This window comes from Telmatherina bonti (assembly GCF_933228915.1).
Source record: "Telmatherina bonti genome assembly, chromosome: 22".
Taxonomy (NCBI): Eukaryota; Metazoa; Chordata; class Actinopteri; order Atheriniformes; family Telmatherinidae; genus Telmatherina; species Telmatherina bonti.
Genome location: NC_136631.1, coordinates 21,858,674 through 21,877,318, shown reverse-complemented (window position 1 = coordinate 21,877,318; position 18,645 = coordinate 21,858,674). Strand labels below are relative to the sequence as shown.

General features: G+C 40.4%; 1 protein-coding gene across 1 annotated transcript in view; it reads right to left on the bottom strand.

Moving 5' to 3' along the window:
• myo10l1 (myosin X, like 1) overlaps positions 1 to 18,645 on the bottom strand; it is a gene marked incomplete at both ends in the record, with an annotated part of 45,111 nt that overhangs the window by 24,882 nt on the left and 1,584 nt on the right. The window contains one exon of the mRNA XM_079261624.1: positions 6,931 to 7,029. Coding sequence (XP_079117750.1) covers positions 6,931 to 7,029 — 99 coding nt within the window. The remainder of the gene's footprint in view (positions 1 to 6,930; positions 7,030 to 18,645) is intronic.

The following is an 18,645-nucleotide window of genomic DNA, read 5'->3' as shown; positions in this document are numbered from 1 at the left end:
CATACTCCCGGAGTACCCCCCACAGGAGCCCCCGGGGGACACGGTCGAATGCCTTCTCCAGGTCCACAAAACACATGTAGACTGGTTGGGCAAACCCCCATGCCCCCTCCAGGACCCCAAAGAGGGTATAGAGCTGGTCCACTGTTCCGCGACCAGGACGAAAACCACACTGCTCCTCCTCAATCCGGGATTCGACTATCCGGACCCTCCTCTTCAGGACCCCTGAATAGACCTTACCAGGGAGGCTGAGGAGTGTGATTCCCCTGTAATTGAAACACACCCTCCGGTCCCTCTTCTTAAAAAGGGGGACCACCACCCCAGTCTGCCAATCCAGCGGTACTGCCCCCGATGTCCACGCGATGCTGCAGAGGCGTGTCAGCCAGGACAGCCCCACAGCATCCAGAGCCTTAAGGAACTCCGGGCGGATCTCATCCACCCCCGGGGCCTTGCCGCCAAGGAGCTTTTTGACCACCTCAGCGACTTCAGCCCCAGAGATAGGAGAGTCCACCCCTGAGTCCACCAGATCTGCTTCCTCATCGGAAGATGTGTTGGTAGGATTGAGGAGGTCTTCAAAGTATTCCTTCCACCGACCCACTACGTCCCGAGTTGAGGTCAGCAGCTCCCCATCTCCACTGTACACAGTATTGATGGAGCACTGCTTCCCCCTCCTGAGCCGCCGGATGGTGGACCAGAAACTCCTCGAAGCCGTCCAGAAGTCTATCTCCATGGCCTTGCCGAACTCCTCCCATGCCCGAGTTTTTGCCTCGGCAACAGCCGAAGCCGCATGCCGCTTAGCCCGCCTCCAGAGTCCCACAGGCCAAGAAGGCCCGATAGGACTCCTTCTTCAGCTTGACGGCATCCCTCACTGCTGGTGTCCTGGGATTACTGCCACGACAGGCACCAACGACCTTACAGCCACAGCTCCCGCCGGCCGCCTCAGCAATAGAGGCACGGAACACAGCCCATTCGGACTCAATGTCCCCCGCCTCACTCGGGACATGTTCGAAGCTCTGCTGAACGTGGGAGTTGAAGCTCGCTCTGACAGGGGTCTCAGCCAGACGTTCCCAGCAGACCCTCACAACATGTTTGGGCCTACCAGATCTGACCGGCTTCCTCCCCCACCATCTGAGCCAACTCACCACCAGGTGGTGATCAGTTGACAGCTCCGCCCCCCTCTTCACCCGAGTGTCCAAGGCATGTGGCCGCAGGTCTGACGATACGACTACAAAATCGATCATCGAACTGCGGCCCAGGGAATCCTGATGCCAGGTGTACATATGGACACTCTTATGTTGGAACATGGTGTTCGTTACGGACAATCCATGATGAGCACAGAAGTCCAATAACAAAACACCATTTGGGTTCAGAGGGGGGGGACCATGCCTCCCAATCACTCCCTTCCAGGTCTCACTGTAATTGCCCACGTGAGCATTGAAGTCCCCCAGCAGAACAATGGAGTCCCCAGAAGGAACACCCTCCAGCACTCCCTCCAAGGATCCAGAAAGGGTGGGTACTCTGAACTGCTGTTCGGTGCATAAGCACAGACAACAGTCAGGACCCGTCCCCCCACCTGGAGGCAGAGGGAAACTACCCTTTCATCCACCGGGGTAAACCCCAACGTGCAGGCACCCAGCTGGGGGCTGATGAGAATGCCCACACCTGCTCGGCGCCTCCCACCATGAGCAACTCCAGAGTGGAAGAAAGTCCAGCACCTTTCGAGGGTACTGGTTCCAGAGCCCAAGCCATGCGTTGAGGTGAGTCCATCTATATCTAGCCAGAACCGCTCAACCTTGCGCACAAGCTCAGGCTCCTTCCCCACCAGAAGTGACGTTCCACGTCCCCAGAGCCAGCTTCTGCAGCCGGGGATCGGACCGCCAGGGTCCCCGCCCCTTGCTGCCGCCCAGCTCACATTGCACCTGACCCTTACGGCTCCTCCCGCAGATGGTGAGCCCACGGGAGGTGGGGCCCATGTAACCCTTTCGGGCTGAGCCAAACCGGGCCCCATGGGCGAAGGCCCGGCCACCAGACGCTCGCTCTCGTACCCCACCTCCAGGCTCCAGAGGGGGGGTCCCGGTAACCCGCGTCCGGGCAAGGGAACATTCATGCCCAGGTTGGTCGTCATCATAGAGGTCGATGAGACATGCTTGGTCTGGTCCCTCCCCTAGGCACCTGTTTGCCATGGGTGACCCTACCAGGGGCATAAAGCCCCCGACAACATAGCTGCTAGGATCTTTGGGACGCACAAACCCCTCCACCACAATAAGGGGACGGCTCAGGAGGGGATTAATACTACTTGTTTACTCGATGGGTTTTGATGCTGAATGTTTTATTGTTGGACGTTGGCTGCTGTATTCCCATGATTCAGTTTTTCCTCCTGATTTACTCCTTATAGGTTTTGTTTTGCTCCCTGTTCTTCATTCACACCTGCCCCTAATTTGCTGGTCACCACTAACCTGCTTTGTGTTTCTCATTATAAAGAATATATAGATCTTTTGAAATGCTTGCCAGGCCAGCATTTTTTCCATGTTATATTTCACCAAAGTTTCACCAAATTATTGGCCACTTTGGTTATGGATTTGTATCTTTCTTGCTGTTGGAAAGACCCAAATGAATCAAGTGCAATTACTGCATGTCAGAGGGCCACAGGATAGACAATTAAAGTAATTCATATTCCCTCTTATATAGTCCTCTTTTTCTCTTTCATCATTTCCAAGTGCCATTCTACTTCCAAAATCACTATGGATCTACTTTCTGGAAACCCTTTCGCTCACACATATACACACACAGTGCAGGCACGCTTTTTTTGTATTGCTCTCTGATGTTTGACTCTGCTTTGCATGATTCAGGAGCAGAGCCAGGGGAGACAAGCCTCTTCATCTGACTTCACATATTAGCTGCAGCAAAAGTGAGGAGAGCAGCCCAGAGAGCTAAAAATGGAGAGACAGAGAGAGGAGGACTGTGGGCACAGTGACCTATATATTCTGTTCAACAGAGCAAGATACAGTATCACACAGTCCTGCACTGTGCGCACCTGCAGCTCTCCTCACTGACCTTGCATCGGATCTGTCAGGCTTCCCTGTGTCTGATTAGGTTTGGAGAACACTGAGGTCTTTGGGGTAATGTGATCCCCCAGAAAATACAGCAGGAACTCAGTCAGAAGTAGCTGGCAAGTCTACTTCCACAACCAAAGCTGCAATATTCAGGAGAGAATAATGTTTTTCTGACAGCAAGGCTTGATAAATTGGATTGGATTAGGATGTTTTCAACAAACTTTAATAATTAACTCTTATTTATTACATTTTCTGCACCACATCTGTTCTTCCCCTGGGTAAAACACACATTTCATAATTTATCAACGTTTAAGGTTTATCAGCCATTCCAGTTTAAAAGGATCAGTTGCCTCTTTTCCTGCAGAATAATCCATTTAAATAAAACGTCATTTATTTTGTGTGTCAGTATTTTGTAGGAAGGGTCTGAGAGAGTTCACTTAATGCCACTGTAGCATCAGAGTTGTACAGCTGCAAAGCAGGTCAGGAGACCAGACAACTGCATGAATTTATTTCTATGCAGAACCAAACCGAGAATGTAATTTCTGCAATTTTTATACGATGCATTTCAGAGTGTGTGGTAGTTTTAATATAGTGCACAACGAGTAACACACCCCTGCAGCATTTTCTGTGCTCGCGTGAGCTCTCACTGCAGCTTTTACGCTAGCAACTGAAATCCAGGTCAAACAAAGCACAACTCATCGCAAATGTAACCTGTGTGTGTGTGTGCATACATGTTAGTATGTGTGTGGATACTGCATACGCAGAGACAGCACATCTATGAAATGTGACCGTACAGTTAAAGCACTGGATAGGAAGAGCCTGCTGCTAAAACCTTTAGCACATCCAGGCTACATCCTGGTTGTCATAGACTGGCAACCAGGGTGTAGCCTGCCTGTGAACTGGACTATGAGGTACAGAAAATGAATGAATGAAAAAGCTACATAAAAATGACATAAAAGAGAAAAGTAAAATCTGGGTTGCTATATCTGAATATGGGATTTTGGTAATCTATAAAAACAGGATTTCTTAAGATTTAATCAACAGTTGACCAAGCTTTAATTGACTATACTGATCTTAACTTGTGTCCAGTATATTTGTTTATGTTTAGACTGATTAGGGGTAGTTAGGATTCGTTATTCTAAATTGGCCATGGGAGTGAGTGTGAGCGTGGGTGGTTGTTTGTCTCTGTGTGGCCCTGCGATGGACTGGTGAGCTGTCCAGGGTGTACCCCGGCCTTTCGCCCAAAGACTGCTGGGATAGGCTCCAGTTTCCCCACGACCCTTCATTGGACAAAGCGATGAGGATAATGAATGAATTAATGAATCATTAGGGGTAAATTGCAGTAAAAGTAAGGTAAAATGTGTTTGTGATATTTAACAGCACAAGTAAAAATTTGGACTCCACACTCATCTGAATAAGTCAACTTTTGCATAGGAACACGTGAATGAGTTTCTATAGAAACACATAATGTCATTTCTCCAGTTGGGTGGTTTTTAATATGCTGTTTTGAGCCAAGTCAACACTTCATCAAAGATACATGCCTCATTTAAATTCAGTTTCACAGAAAAATGTCAAGAAGATACAAAAATCAATCTCTTAATTTGTGTCAACTGATGTGATTTTATTTATTTTATTTTATTTTTTTAAAATTATATCAATGGACATACACTTCAAGGTACTCTCACTCCATGTTTTACAACAGTCACCAACAATACTGTTGCCTCACATTGGAGATGTGACTTTGTCCTCATCTGAAGGCTGAAGGAATTGAAGAATGAAGCAAATACATGCAATTATTAAACTGAACATCCAAGTTCAACTTCTGTCTTTAGTTCAATTTTATAACAATTTCAAACTACTTAGTTAAGGTAATTCATCGTAGCATATGTAGTTAAGGTTAGGCACAACTCTGTGACAGATTTATTGAAATGTGCCTCACTTCTCCAAAATGTCCCCTTCTTGAATCGCTGACTGCTAAACCCCACATCTTTTGAGCAACATCATCACATTGTACATATGTGCAATAGTCACATTGTAGGTCCTGAAGTTTCTGAGGCAGATGAACTCATTATGTTCATTTGTCCATCTGTCCATCTAACCAGCAGATATAGATGGATTTACAACTTTTCCAATGCTGGCAGCCATGAATAAGACGTGATAGGACAAAACATTTGCTGAGGATCTAGCACAATAAAACCAATAGATAAATCATGACAATAAGAATTACTCATAAATAGAGACAAAGTATGTATTTGCAACATTCACAAAAAGTGGTGAAATAAGTGCAGGTTAATTGTCAACAAGATGACAGGAGTGCACCAAAACTTAAAGTACTATCCAAGTTTTCTGCTGAAAATTCCTGTATTTTGTCATATTGCAATATATATCACAGGGTCAGAAAATATCATAATGGGTTTTTTTTTTTCAACATCGTGCAGCCCTGGTATACACAGTGATGGAGCAGGAAGGGCTGTGTAAGAAGAAAAAGGGGGAGAAAAATAAAAATCCAAACCCCATTAAATGCTGTGTTTAGTTAACATAGTTCATTTCAACTTTCAGAGTCAACCATCTATTTACGCCTATCCAGGAGAACATGGGCTGAGCAGCAGGAATGCATGGGAAGCCTGGGACTGCATTGGTCAGATTCTGTTTTAACAGGCAATAGTCCACCCCATCCTGCTGACTTTCTATCAAATATTCACCATCTCCTGCAGAGCTAACATTTAAACACCAGCAGCTAGTAGAGAGGGAGGACAGGAAGAGGAGGCAGAGCTGGATGGGGGTTGGTAAGGCAATTCATAATCCAGAGCAATGAGAATGCCTGCTTCTATAACCTCTATTTTGGGAATTGCTTGTCTGTCCTTGTTGTGTCATCAAACAGAAACACAGGAGCAGCTGCATCAAAAGCGAGGAGCGGGGGGCGGGGGGGCTTTTAGAGCAGAATTTGGACAATTCCTGTCTGAAAGGCCAAAAAAGCATGAATTCACTGCACATAAATGGCAACATCGAGATGTTCTTTGAGGGTATAAAGGCAGGATTGAGACTCTTGAATTCTGGTTAAAGAAGCAAGTCTATTATTAGCTCCCTCTTTAAACGCTCCCAAGCAGAGAGCATGGGCATGTGTGTGCCAAATACATCAGCCATGGAAAAGATTTAAACCAAATAGTAACCTGAACATGTCCTGCCACTGATACAGATACAAGCGCATAAGATGAACGATCATTTAAATATTCAGTTCATGTGTTATGATAGCAGGCATTTGGTTGCTGAGCTTGGTTGCACAGTTTGCCGAACAGTTACAGGTAACGCCGTCCTCACATATGACATCATGTAACAACTGTGTGCGTTTGTCTTTCCATAACAGTTTCTTTCCACCCCTGCTCTCCGCTGAATGTGTGTCAGAAATGAGTTTTGAATATGTATGAGGATGAAGAGGAGGAGGAGAACGAATTGGAGGAATTGGAGCAGCAAAGTGGAGCATCATGACCAAGAACTTCTATTGATCCATGCAAGTAGCTCATACAGCTCCTTCGCCGTCACATCAACCTTTCTGTGAATACAAACACACAGTGCTGATGACAAACACTGCACCTTTCATTGATAATAATCACTTGATTGCTAGGCTTCTTTTAATGCTCTTACGTTGTGCTTACAGCACTGTAATATTGGCTCCATTCTAAGACTGGCTTTCTGACATATACTTCTAAAAAATTTGTGTAGACTTTGTTCAAATTGTCACAGGTTTTATGGAACACACCTTTGTAATACATAATACTTTCAGGAAGCTTTCAGCAATACCTTTTCTGGCTTGTCTTTGTGTGAAAGATACACATGATCACAAAAGGCAGTTTGTGAGAGCGTGTTTTACAACATTTCTTACCTCTCCATAGTCAGTTGTGACCACCAGAGTTCCATCTCCACAGGAGTTGACGGTGGCGGGAAGCAGCTGTTCCTTCTCTTTGACCCAAACACGGGCCCCCTGGATCACATAAACACACACAAACACTGAGGTTAAGTCAAAATAGCTTTATGTAAAGCCATAAGTGGTTTATGTAAACCAGTGAAGCATCTGCTGACTGGAGACCCTTTAGCACTTGTCAACACAAGCTGACGATGGCAAGGAAGTAAAACCAGCATTTCACTGATTGAACTCATTACATCTGATAACACCATTTTGGTAATGGTGCACGTGCAGAAACTGTGACTTACAAAATCCAGTGATGCCTAAGAGTCTATACAGAATGACAGTGGATGTGGACAGACGTGTGTGACTGGAATACTGAAAAGGCTGTAACATCTGGGGAAGCAACAATGCCTCAAGTCAGTGTGTGTGTGTGTGTATGTGCCTCTTATCACTCAGGATTAGAGGAAGTGTGCCTTTTCCAGACCTTACAACACAAACAAAGCTCTCTTTTGGAAAGTCCTCTGACCTCTGACCCAAAGCACCTAAAAAAAGAGTCACATCCTTACAGAGGAGGTGGAGACGATGGGATAAAACAGAAAACAAGGATCAGCAAAGGGACTAAAGTACAGTAAATGTGCCACAGGACTAATTATTGTTCAGGGCAGTGGTTCTCTAACTGGTGATCCTGATCCCACATGGGAATCCCAAAAGAATTTCTGGGGATTGCCAGATAAAGATTTTAAACCACTTATTGGGTTACAGATTTCACTTAAATATCAATTATGAATATCCCTTTAAATAAGAGAAACAAGTTACAAATTCATCATTTTTAGGAAGTATATATGCATCCAATGAGTTGCATATTACACACAGTGTGATAGAGTTTCAGTTCTTAGTGTATGCGTTACAGTCTGCTGTGTGCTGTTTATGTATTATTAGAAGCTCCCTCTGTGGGAACCAACTGTAGGATTGAGTTGCATTAATCATAAACTGTATCTAAAATATGACCATACACGTGATCAGCCATAATATTGTGAAGAAAAGTCAATCCTTCTCATGTCACCAAATGAGCTCTGACCCATCAAAGTGTGGACAAACAACATCTGAGGGTGTCCTGCTGTTTTAGTACTGATATGTTAGCAAGAACTCCTTAGGGACCTGTAGGTATTGAAGTGCAGCGTGTTTGGATTAAACCCATTCCACACTAAAGATTTTAGATTCTATCAAAATTATATTTTGGGAATTTGAAGCCTGGGTGATCACATTAGAGTGGTTTGTGAAATACTCAGTTAGGTGGCATGTGTCAATGCAACATCCATGTGAATGTCAGGATGCAGGAACATTTCACAGGAACAAGATGACCAGTGCAACTCAGCTCAGTTTAAATGTCAGTAGTTTTAATCTTATGGCTGATGGGTGAATAGAGGTCATCCTCTGTCATGTTGAAGAGATGTCATAAAGTGCAACACAGCAGATGGCTGCAAGACATCAGTGATGAAACATTTCTGGTTCGAAACTCCCTTCCATTGAAAAAGCATAAACTTTTTTGTCTTATACAGATGCCAAAATCTTTTTTAATCATTATGGTGTCATTGAAAGGGTTCATACTTTTTATCAGCGTGACACTGTTCTTTCTTAGTGCTAGATTTGATCTGTCAAAGATCAGTTCTTCAGGCTGTAATTGGCTCAACTGAGAGATCTATGACCAGATGGGGGCAACAGACAAACCACAAGGATTAAATGTGTGCTGATGCATGTCATTTTGATTCACAACTGTAAAACTGTTTTATTGTGCTAAAAGAATTTTAAGCACTTATCATAGCTTGTTCTTTAGTCCTCACAGAATCATTTTTCTCTGGTGTTTGACGTTTAGTATAAACTAGAATCTGCAATGTTTCTCAAATGATGTTGATAGTTGTTTTTCTTTTGACACATTTTGACATAAAGGGGATAAAAATGAACATTATCCAAGATCAGAAAACGAAATGCCAAACACACCAGTCCTCAAAATAGAAGCCATTATTTTTTAGGACAAAGCATAAATAAAAATGGTTTTGCTTTGCCAACTGAATGCATAGGATGCACTTTGCATCGCTTCTACTTCATAGTTTGAGTCAAATTCATTGCTGATGCATAACAAGCATTTTTGCAAAATTAACCTTAAATAAGAGACTCTGCATAGAGATGGGAATGTGAAAGTTTTTTCATTGCTGATTTTAATTTAAAACTCTAGCTATAAATTCTTCTACGTAATTAAATGTGGCATAACATGGTGGCTTAGTCAGATTTAAAAAGAGCCACTTTCAGGAATACTCTGGTTTTACTCTCAACATGCCTCAATAACTTATATCCCTGCTAGCACACCATTCAGATAAATTATTCAATAGAATATCTAAAGATTTTTTCTATTAATTTTTTTTTGTTATCTTAAAAAAATCGGTTAAAACTACGAATAAATGTTTTCTGGATTTTTTTTTTTTTTTTTTAAAAAGCGAATTTTGTATGAGGAGGGAATATTTTCCAGTAATTTTTAACAGAATTACTGTGAGTTGGGGTGCATTTGAATTATTAATAATGTGTGAACCCTCTTGTAAAGTTTCAAGAGGAGGTTTGAGTCTTTAGCCAATTTTCACAAGACACCATATATCTGCATGTAAAGTGGTAAACAGTAAAGGAAGAATAGAAAAGAATATTTTTAGAAACAGATGTTCCTACATCCCCCCAGCATTCCCTTACAAGCTTTAGCTCTTCCAATTCCCTGTTCTATTTCTATTTCTGTTTTCTGGTCTCTATCTACTTTTTCTTTCATTCATCCCTACACACAGATAACAAACAGGTTAAGGCATTAACACAGCTGGCCTTTGTAAATCAGAACATTTGGTGTTTATCCTTTGCTCTTTCTCTTTGCCGTTCTCTCCTCAGACGCTCTCTATGTTGTCTTCCCTACACTCATCAAGATCCTCTTTGTTTCTCTCTAGAGTTGGTTGGCTGGTCTTGTCTCTCCAGCTCTTCTGTCAGATTCCAGCACACTGGGCCATTGTGGTGACCTGGTGATTCCTGCAGCCCGAGGCCCAAAGCTGACAGTTCACCAGCACTTCACCACATCCTGTTTAATGTAATCAACTGACCTCTAACCTTATTAAACCTCTAAAGCTGGCCTTTCAGCATCAGCACCGGAGTAATCTCAATGTAAAGACACAGACATTGCATCATCAAAAATCCTAATGTTCAGTTAGAGATTAATGTATGCATCTGCTTTGTGCTCTTTCTTTGTGTGCTCTTTAGGGAAATTGGTCTCCATTCGTAGATCGAAGTGCTCTCTCAGGGTAAACATGATGAAGGAGAGTGGGAAGGTAATAAATGACCTGCCAGCATTACATTGCACTCTTCCTCTCCTCCTCTTCATAGTGTCTTCTTCCCTCCCCCTTCTATTACAAACCCAGAGAAGACAATAACGGTCATGCATCTCAACAAACTCCCATCCTTTCTTTACCTTCAATTCTATATCTAAAACTGGACCTTATTCTCTCCTTCTCGGTTTCTTTCTGGGTCTGTACTCTGTGAATAACGAAGTGAATGGCAGTAAATCTCAGGCCATCAGCTCCATCACTTTCTTTTTTTTAAGCTTCATTAAACTTCAATAAACCCCAGTTGCCACTTTGACCTCACACTTGACCTTCATCCGAGATGAAAAAATAGACTAGTCAAGGGGCGACGTCTTATTAAATTATTGGTGCAAGTTGCAATAATTAACCGGCACTGCACATACACAAACTTACATGTTATTTTAATTCAATAATACACTTTACATTAAACGTTAATATTTGTCAGAATTGTTTTAACCTGAATTTTATACACAAATGACTTCCTAATGAAATTTCTTATCTATTTATTTTAAATATTCTACTCTTCATTTCAACATTTGTTTACTGTCTTAAGAGATATTTTAATATTTTATGAATATCCAGAATTGACTTGATGCAGCTTCAAGCTGGCAGCTGCTCTGAAAATGCCAGCGCACAATGTGGATGTCTGGCTATTCAAGAAAAAACAGCCGGCCAGCGTTTAACTCATGCCTCTGGTATGCCTAACCTATTTATAAAATCTACTGAAGAAATCCATCTAATAATTCAACTCCGTGGGCTTTGCAAACATGACATCTATCTCACACACAAACACACACACATTTATTTCAAGCATGCAGAAGCTACGTGATGGCATATTAATATCATGACATTAATCTCATCAAAGGCTGCAATGGGACACTCATGTGATCTCATTGGAGAGAGAAGATGTGACAGATGAATAATGACTTACCATTACATTTTTATAGAAAACTTTAGTTGTGAGATTTTCCAAAAGTTGCTCTAGTGGGCTCTGAGAACTGACTGTTTCTGTGTCTGAATCTTTAAATGTTCATGAGCGGTGTCTGACCACGGAGGAAGATGATGCAGCTTTCGCTGGTGCCTACTCAGTGATTTTAAAGGGCTCAGCTAGCTGGGGAACGGGTCAGTGGCAGTATCCACTAGCAGGGAAAATGGTTTTTCCCCTTCTTGAGGTCACAAATGGAAAAATCTCAGATTCACCTGTTTGAGCACACAAAAATATCTCAATTTTGGGCTTCATACACAGGCTATGTAGATATATATGACTGTCAGAAAATCTTTATAAGTAAATATTGTAACTTTAAAGTGGTAAAATGCTCATTTTCAGAACCAAACAAAGCCCTGGTTTGTAAAAGATTACATTCTGTTTAAATTTACATTTTTCTTAATAGTTCTGTTTTTAAAGAAATTGTACATGCATGTATATATTTTTTAGAAATGTTATTTTTTAAAACACTTCAGTGGTCACAAATTAAGTTGTTATGGTTTATGCAGACAATTAAATAGATGTGGAAAATGTATCATCCAAATAAACTACTATTAGATAATCACTGCTTTTAAAAAGTACTGAAAAGCTTTTGGAGCCATTTAATTCCTTAACTTTGGTAAATTACAGTCATGTGATTTTCCAGCTAAATAATTTAAGGAATGAATCATTAAAGCACCTGTACTTCATCATTCACTATGAAAACATTGTGTCAATGTGACAAAACTATTTGATCCCAGTCATCAAGAGCACTGCAAGTCTGTTTGAATGAGAATCATCAAATCCCAATAAAATCCTCAAACTTCTCTAAACTGTTTTCAATGTTGGATAATTGCTAAGATGTAAAATAATTTTTCTAGTTGACAAAGCCACCTTTGTCAACTGTATTTTTGAAATACATTTATTAATTCACTGAATCAAGGCGTCTAAGCACAAAGCAGAATGGTTGATAAATCTCTGAAGAAAAATGTGGAAGAACTTTAAAGAAAACTCTGTCCATCTAAAAACCTAAGAATACAAAAAAGGGTATTCAACGCAGGCGCTTTATTAGCTGTATATGAGAGAGAAGGAGCTAAAGGTAATTTTTTCTGTTCAGGCAATTTCATGGACACCTATGCCATTTTACTAAGGCATTGCCCTGGAGATAAACTCTAATGAAGGACCCCATCACTGTCAGAGACATTCCCATCCCACCCAAAAAACACTGATTAATCTTCTGTATAAATACAGCCGGTACTTGTAGGCACCAATCAGCACTCAGTGTTCACTTCTGGCCCTAAACAAAGCACTGATGAACTTTTTCCAAACAGCCAGACACTTGCAACAGATACTAATGTTATCATGAGAGAACACAAAGAAGAGGAAATCTAAAAGCTCTAAAATGGAGCAAAATAAAGAGCAACCACTCTTTTTTCAACAGTACTCCATCACCAGTCAATCAAAAGATTTATGACAACCTGGCTGTCATAAAATCCCAGCAGAAAAACAAACAGAGCAGACAGGCTTAGGAGAAGAGAGAGCATCGAGGTGATACTCAGAATCAGGTTGGATTAAAAGTATGAGTCTGATGAAGACATAAAATGACAGAACAGACAAATAAATGAATAAATAATGACAAACAGCTGACCTGTGAGTGAATTATGTTGAAAGAGCAGGTTGAAGGTAAAGGGACGTTGAAGCATCTGTAGAGGCTAAGGATCACGCACATGACTTGAAATACATGTTTTGTTTTGGGTTTTTTTGCTTTATAGCAATATTAAAACACACATCCACCTTGATTTTTTTCTATCTACATAATGATGGACATCTTGTGGGAGAATGTATGTGGGTGTGGTTGTGAGGCTAGCACTGAGTTCATGTGGCAGGGTGTTGAAAGTTGGACCTCAATGGCCGCTGTCCTGCAGAGTTTTCCAACTGCAACACACCTGAATCAGATTAATGGGTGAACATGTTTGTTGACCAATTAAGTCTCAACAACCTCTTGAGAAAAGCAGTTCTATTTGCTTTAGGTAGGTTGGAGCAGGGAAACATCTAAAACTTCAGGACCAGAGCCGACAATCCATTTAATGTGGTATTTTAAGGTGGAGTTGTCCATATTGCTGTCCATATTGTTATTGTTTCGATAACTGTTCTACTGTATTTATGTAATGTTATTATAGAAGCTTGTTGTTCAGTCATCTGCTGCCTGTCAATGCCAGAATTCCTCTCCAAACTTGTGGTAAATTTCAGGGTAAAATTTAGTTTAGCTTCTGTATTAGCTCAAATAATGGTAGTTAATGCACATAATGAAAAATCTCACATATGAGTCCACTTATTCTAGGCTTGAATGTGATAAAGCTTTAAGGTATGTCCTATCAGTGCATTTCATTCTGTGCCGGAGACCTAAAACTGTGTCAGCAATATTCCATTAAAGGTGATAATACAATCAGGACAGCAAGGCTTTAAGCAGATTATGGTAGCTGGAAGGAGAGCAACATCTGTTGATGCAACCGGCGTGTGTGGGTGGGTGGCTGTCACCTGCCTATATATAAGTCACAGCTGTCCCAAAAAGAGATTATTGTGCAATTTAACACTGCAGGTTAAGAAGAAAAAAACATCTGGAGGAAAAAAAAAACATATTTGTAGTAAAGCTTATAAAACACATAATTATATTTTAATCTTTATAGGATGGGTCACTTTCATTTCTTACGATATTGCATTATACTTACTAATATTTTAGGTGGGGCACAGAGATTAACATTCTTGTGGCAATGTCAAGAAAAAAAAAATCTATTTTCATAATTAGATAAAGAGAAAAATGAAACAGAATGGTAAGAAAATCCTCCTAAAAGCTAAAGCACTTACTCTTAGTAACTCTTTTACATTGCAATTTTGGACAAGAAAACATCACTTATAAAGTGTCTTTTCAGGAGTAAGAGCTCTTTTCCCTTCTCAAGATCTACTTATAACTGCTATAATTTCATGAGGTCCCTTTTCTCACAAACCTGCCTCTTTTGCTTTTGCATCATTGATTTATTTCCTGCATGTTCCATCTCCACAGCTCAGAATTTACTCAGATTTAATGCACTGAGATGTGAGTAGACACAGCAACAGAAGCTGTTTTTGCAGCAGGATAAGCCGTGGCTACTCAAAGTTTTTCAGCATTTTGCTTCTTTGCAGCCCTATATGAACTTCAGCACTCGGAGTGATTTGGTGAAATGATTAACTCACTGAATTATGAAAAATAACACCAAATCTTTTCCCCATTAAGTTGGCAACTGTCATGCTGGAGCTGTGGAAATGATGGAAACATCAAGTCAGTCAGTAGTTTTGTCAAGGTGGCACACAAACACCCCTGGTTTAGGAAAGAGGAAATATAAAGGCAAAAAGTCAAAAGAATTTCTGCCAAAACAAGATTTCCTTTATCATTTGTAGACCCAAAAACAAAACACACCATGCACATAAATAACTAATTTGAACCTCTGCAGGGGTGTCCTGCAGGTTCTTTTTTTTTATTAATCTCTGTTCCAGCACACCTGGCTCAAATTAAATAGAAACAATAATCTACGGAGTACTACACAACGACTGATGATTTTAATCAGGTGTGTTGGAACAGGGATACATGGAAAACCTGTAGTGGCCTTCAAGGACTGGAGGTGGACACCCCTGTAAAATGTTTTTTTGTGATCATTCAGATGTGTTGCAGCCCTATCTCATGCAAAGTCTGCCTGGTTTCAATCTCCTTTTGAACTCTGCTCCAAATGACTTCTTTTTAAATTAACACAATTGCAGAGTTGGCCCAAACAGAGAGAGGAGGCATACTGGGTGAAGGCACCATCACACAGCACATGCATATTTTTACAACCTACTGTAATCTGTTTAGCTCCTTTACTATTTGACTTTTTAACTTGTGCTCAATTCCAACATAATCACATGAATGATTTATTAACCATTAGTAAAAACCAAAAATCATTAGCTGGGATAACAGAAATATAAGCTGCTGTAAAAGGCACTTAGTGTGTGTGTGCGCCAGTGTATGTATTTGTACAGTGTATGTATTTGTACAGTGCACATTCTCCTTAAGAATTTTGCTAATCATCCCGTTCTCTCTCATCTTTGATTATGATACAGTCACACGCCCACCAACACCCTGGCAAGAAAACTCCATGGCAACAATGTAGAGACAGGGTACCATGGAAACAGCATTTCCTCTCTAAGCACTGGTGGATGCTGGGAGTTGCTGTTCAAGTGTAGAGGAAATGCTGTCTATAGTAAGTTTACTCTGTTAAAAGAAGTGTTTTAATGCATCTTACACGTATGTGATATTAAATGTATAATTTTCACTTAGTCAATATTATAATCTATTGCTCAGCATTCAAGTAGATCTTGAGGTTTTTAGAACTGTTATTTCTGTCTAGATTTATAAACACTTAAAAACTAATCACATCCAAATTCAGAAAGATTCTTCTTCACTCACACATTCTTAGAGACTTGACAAATCCAAAAAGATTTGGTGGCTAATGATTAAGTTTGTTGGGAACAGGAATAGGAACAGGTGGACTTTTTTCTGAGAGAAACACAATTGCACTGCTTAGTGCAAGATCTACTGATGAATTAAAAACACAAAATCTGAGCTTTTTTTTTGGCTTATTTGTGAATGTAAATAATTTATTAGCCCAATACTTTCAAATATATTTGAAAGTATGTTTATTATATGTTTATTTTATGGTATTGCATGCAATGGGTTTCATGAGTTGCTACATTGACAATGAAGATGTGTTATATTCTTAAAACTCATATTTTTTCTCAATCTGAGGCACACAGATATATTTAGATTTAGTTGTGCGGTGCAGAAAGTGTAAGATGCAATTGCTTGATTCCACAGTTGGAGCATAGAAACGTTTTCCTGAAGTTAAAAGTCAGAATCAGTACATGCAAAGGCATCTTCTAAGCATGTGGAAAATAACATGGCGTATTAACAAACATTAGCTTCACATTGTCGATAAAAATAAAATGCCATGACTGAAGGTGTTATGATGTGATGATTTCCGTGTTCCAGGTTCCTGTTTTATTTGGTAGTTTTCCCCTGTTTCATGTGTAGCCTTTGTTCTTGTTAGGTGGTTTATTTTGGTCTTGTTAGTTCATTCTTTAACCTGTGTCTAGTTAAGTTCTGTCAGTATTTCTAGCCCTCAGTTCAGTTGTGTTTTGCAGGTTCATTGTTTTTGAGTTAGTCTCCGTTAGTCCCTGTGCTTCTTGTCTCCTGTGTTCCTTTGTCTCAAGAATAAATCATCTAGATCCTGCATCCCTGCCTCTCTGGTCTGCATTTGGGTCCACACCTCAGCATCCACCCCATGACAGAAGGTATGAGGAGTAATACAACAGTAGTCAAGTGTAGCTTTTCCTAGGGTTTTCCTTTAATAGAGGCATCAATTGAACTCTTTGACTACCTTTGCTACAGCTTCTGTTTGCCTTTTGTTGTCCAGAAACAAGAAAAGATAATGTTGCACCCATGAATTTTCTGTCTGATTGGCAACTCTTGACACCGGTAGTAGGTCGTCATCTCTGCTTCCATGCTATGGTCTAGTTTTAGGAACGAAACATTGAAAACCACAAAAACTAAGCTGGCATGGAACTTCTGCTGGCTTAGCCATAAAAACGACCAACTGTGATCCAACAACAGTAAAATGGGCTAACTGCTGGCCACCGCTGGGGGAAAAAAAGTCATTTTTCATAGATTTAACCCAGAAACCCACTGGCTTAGCTATCGTCTGGTAAGGGAATTTGCATGCCTCGGCTAGTTACTAGCATGTCTTAGCTCTAAAAAGTAGCAATCAAAATGCACTCACATTCACAGTAGCAAATGTTTACAAAATAGTTTAGGTTATTAATGTATAATATAAGTTTTGTAATTGTTTTTCCCACTAATAATAATGAAAGCACTTAAAACGGGCCTGAATAATAAACCTCGAGGCTGCAACAGCAGTGTGTTTTCAACTAATAAAACATGAATGATGTTAAAACAAAATTATGCCTTATACTACAAAAAAAAAAAAAAAAAAAAAAAGTACATTGTTGTTATCTTACCAATATTAAAAATTTAAAGTTAAATTAATTTTCTATCAATTAAGTTCAATCCCACCACTGCCTTTTTATGAAATGAATGACATTCTGGGAAATGTGTCAACACACACTGCTGAATAGCTGTAATGTGATTCAACTGAAGTGGAGCTAAAGTTTCACACCAATACAGACTCAAAGAAGAAAGACGGCAACACAAGAAGGACAGAAAGATTGAAAACAGAAAATAGAGGGCTGCCAGAGACCAAGAGAACAGCGCTGAAGGTGGCTGGTTAAGTCAAGTGGAGAAACACGAAGAGAGTAACTGCAGGGAGAGAAAGCGCATCAGAGGGAAAGGGAGAGAGAGCTGATACAGCTTCTGAGCAGAACGAATGTGTTTGGAGCAGCGGAATATAGGTCACACATCTCCAGCGACTGCTTTCTTCCCTTCGCTGTACCAGTTTCCTGCAGCATGTGATTTATATGAAATTCTACATAATCTGGACCATGGTGTATAGATGTGGGCTTTTCTGAATTATGCTTTGAGCTTTTTAAGTTGAATTCCACTGAATGAGAGAAAGACTTTGCTTCTTGTACTACATTTAAAATATTGTTGTTGTTGTCTGATCTGATAATTGCTGGTGTGTTGGCACAATCTTTTTAAAGCTTAAATGCTTATGCAGTTATACAATGAAAATGGGATTGCATGCTTTGGGTCTGTTCAGTTGGAAATACATTTATAGCTTGTTTGCTTTCACAATACAGACTAGGGCGCAAAACAAAAGAAGGGGAGAGGATTGTTGAGTGCAACTTTCAGAAAGCAACAGGAATAAACACCCAAATGATTTATTCAGGGTTCTTACCTTGTCTTTATATTTCCAGGACTTATTGTGGTAAATATATGCATTCTCCCAAGAACATGGGGGATCTTCATATAGTTTAACAGCTAATTACACATTTGTCATTAGAGTCTTTGGTAGTTTAATTTCTTAAATTTTCAAGTTCAAACCAGTTTGAAACAGTACCAACATACATGTATACATAAGAAATCACAATGAGGATGATTTCTTTTTTCTCATGCAAGTCTAAGAACATCAACTTTAACAATTTGGTTGGTTCACAATGCATGTTTTTCAACTATATCTATGGTTTCACTCTGTGGTTCTTCTATATTTATTGAATTTTGCCAAAATCCTTTTACCTTTCCCACATTAGTCTTGACTGAGGATTGGTTTCTCTATGTAGTACTGCACACTGCCACTAAAGCTGCCATGTTTTACTGCC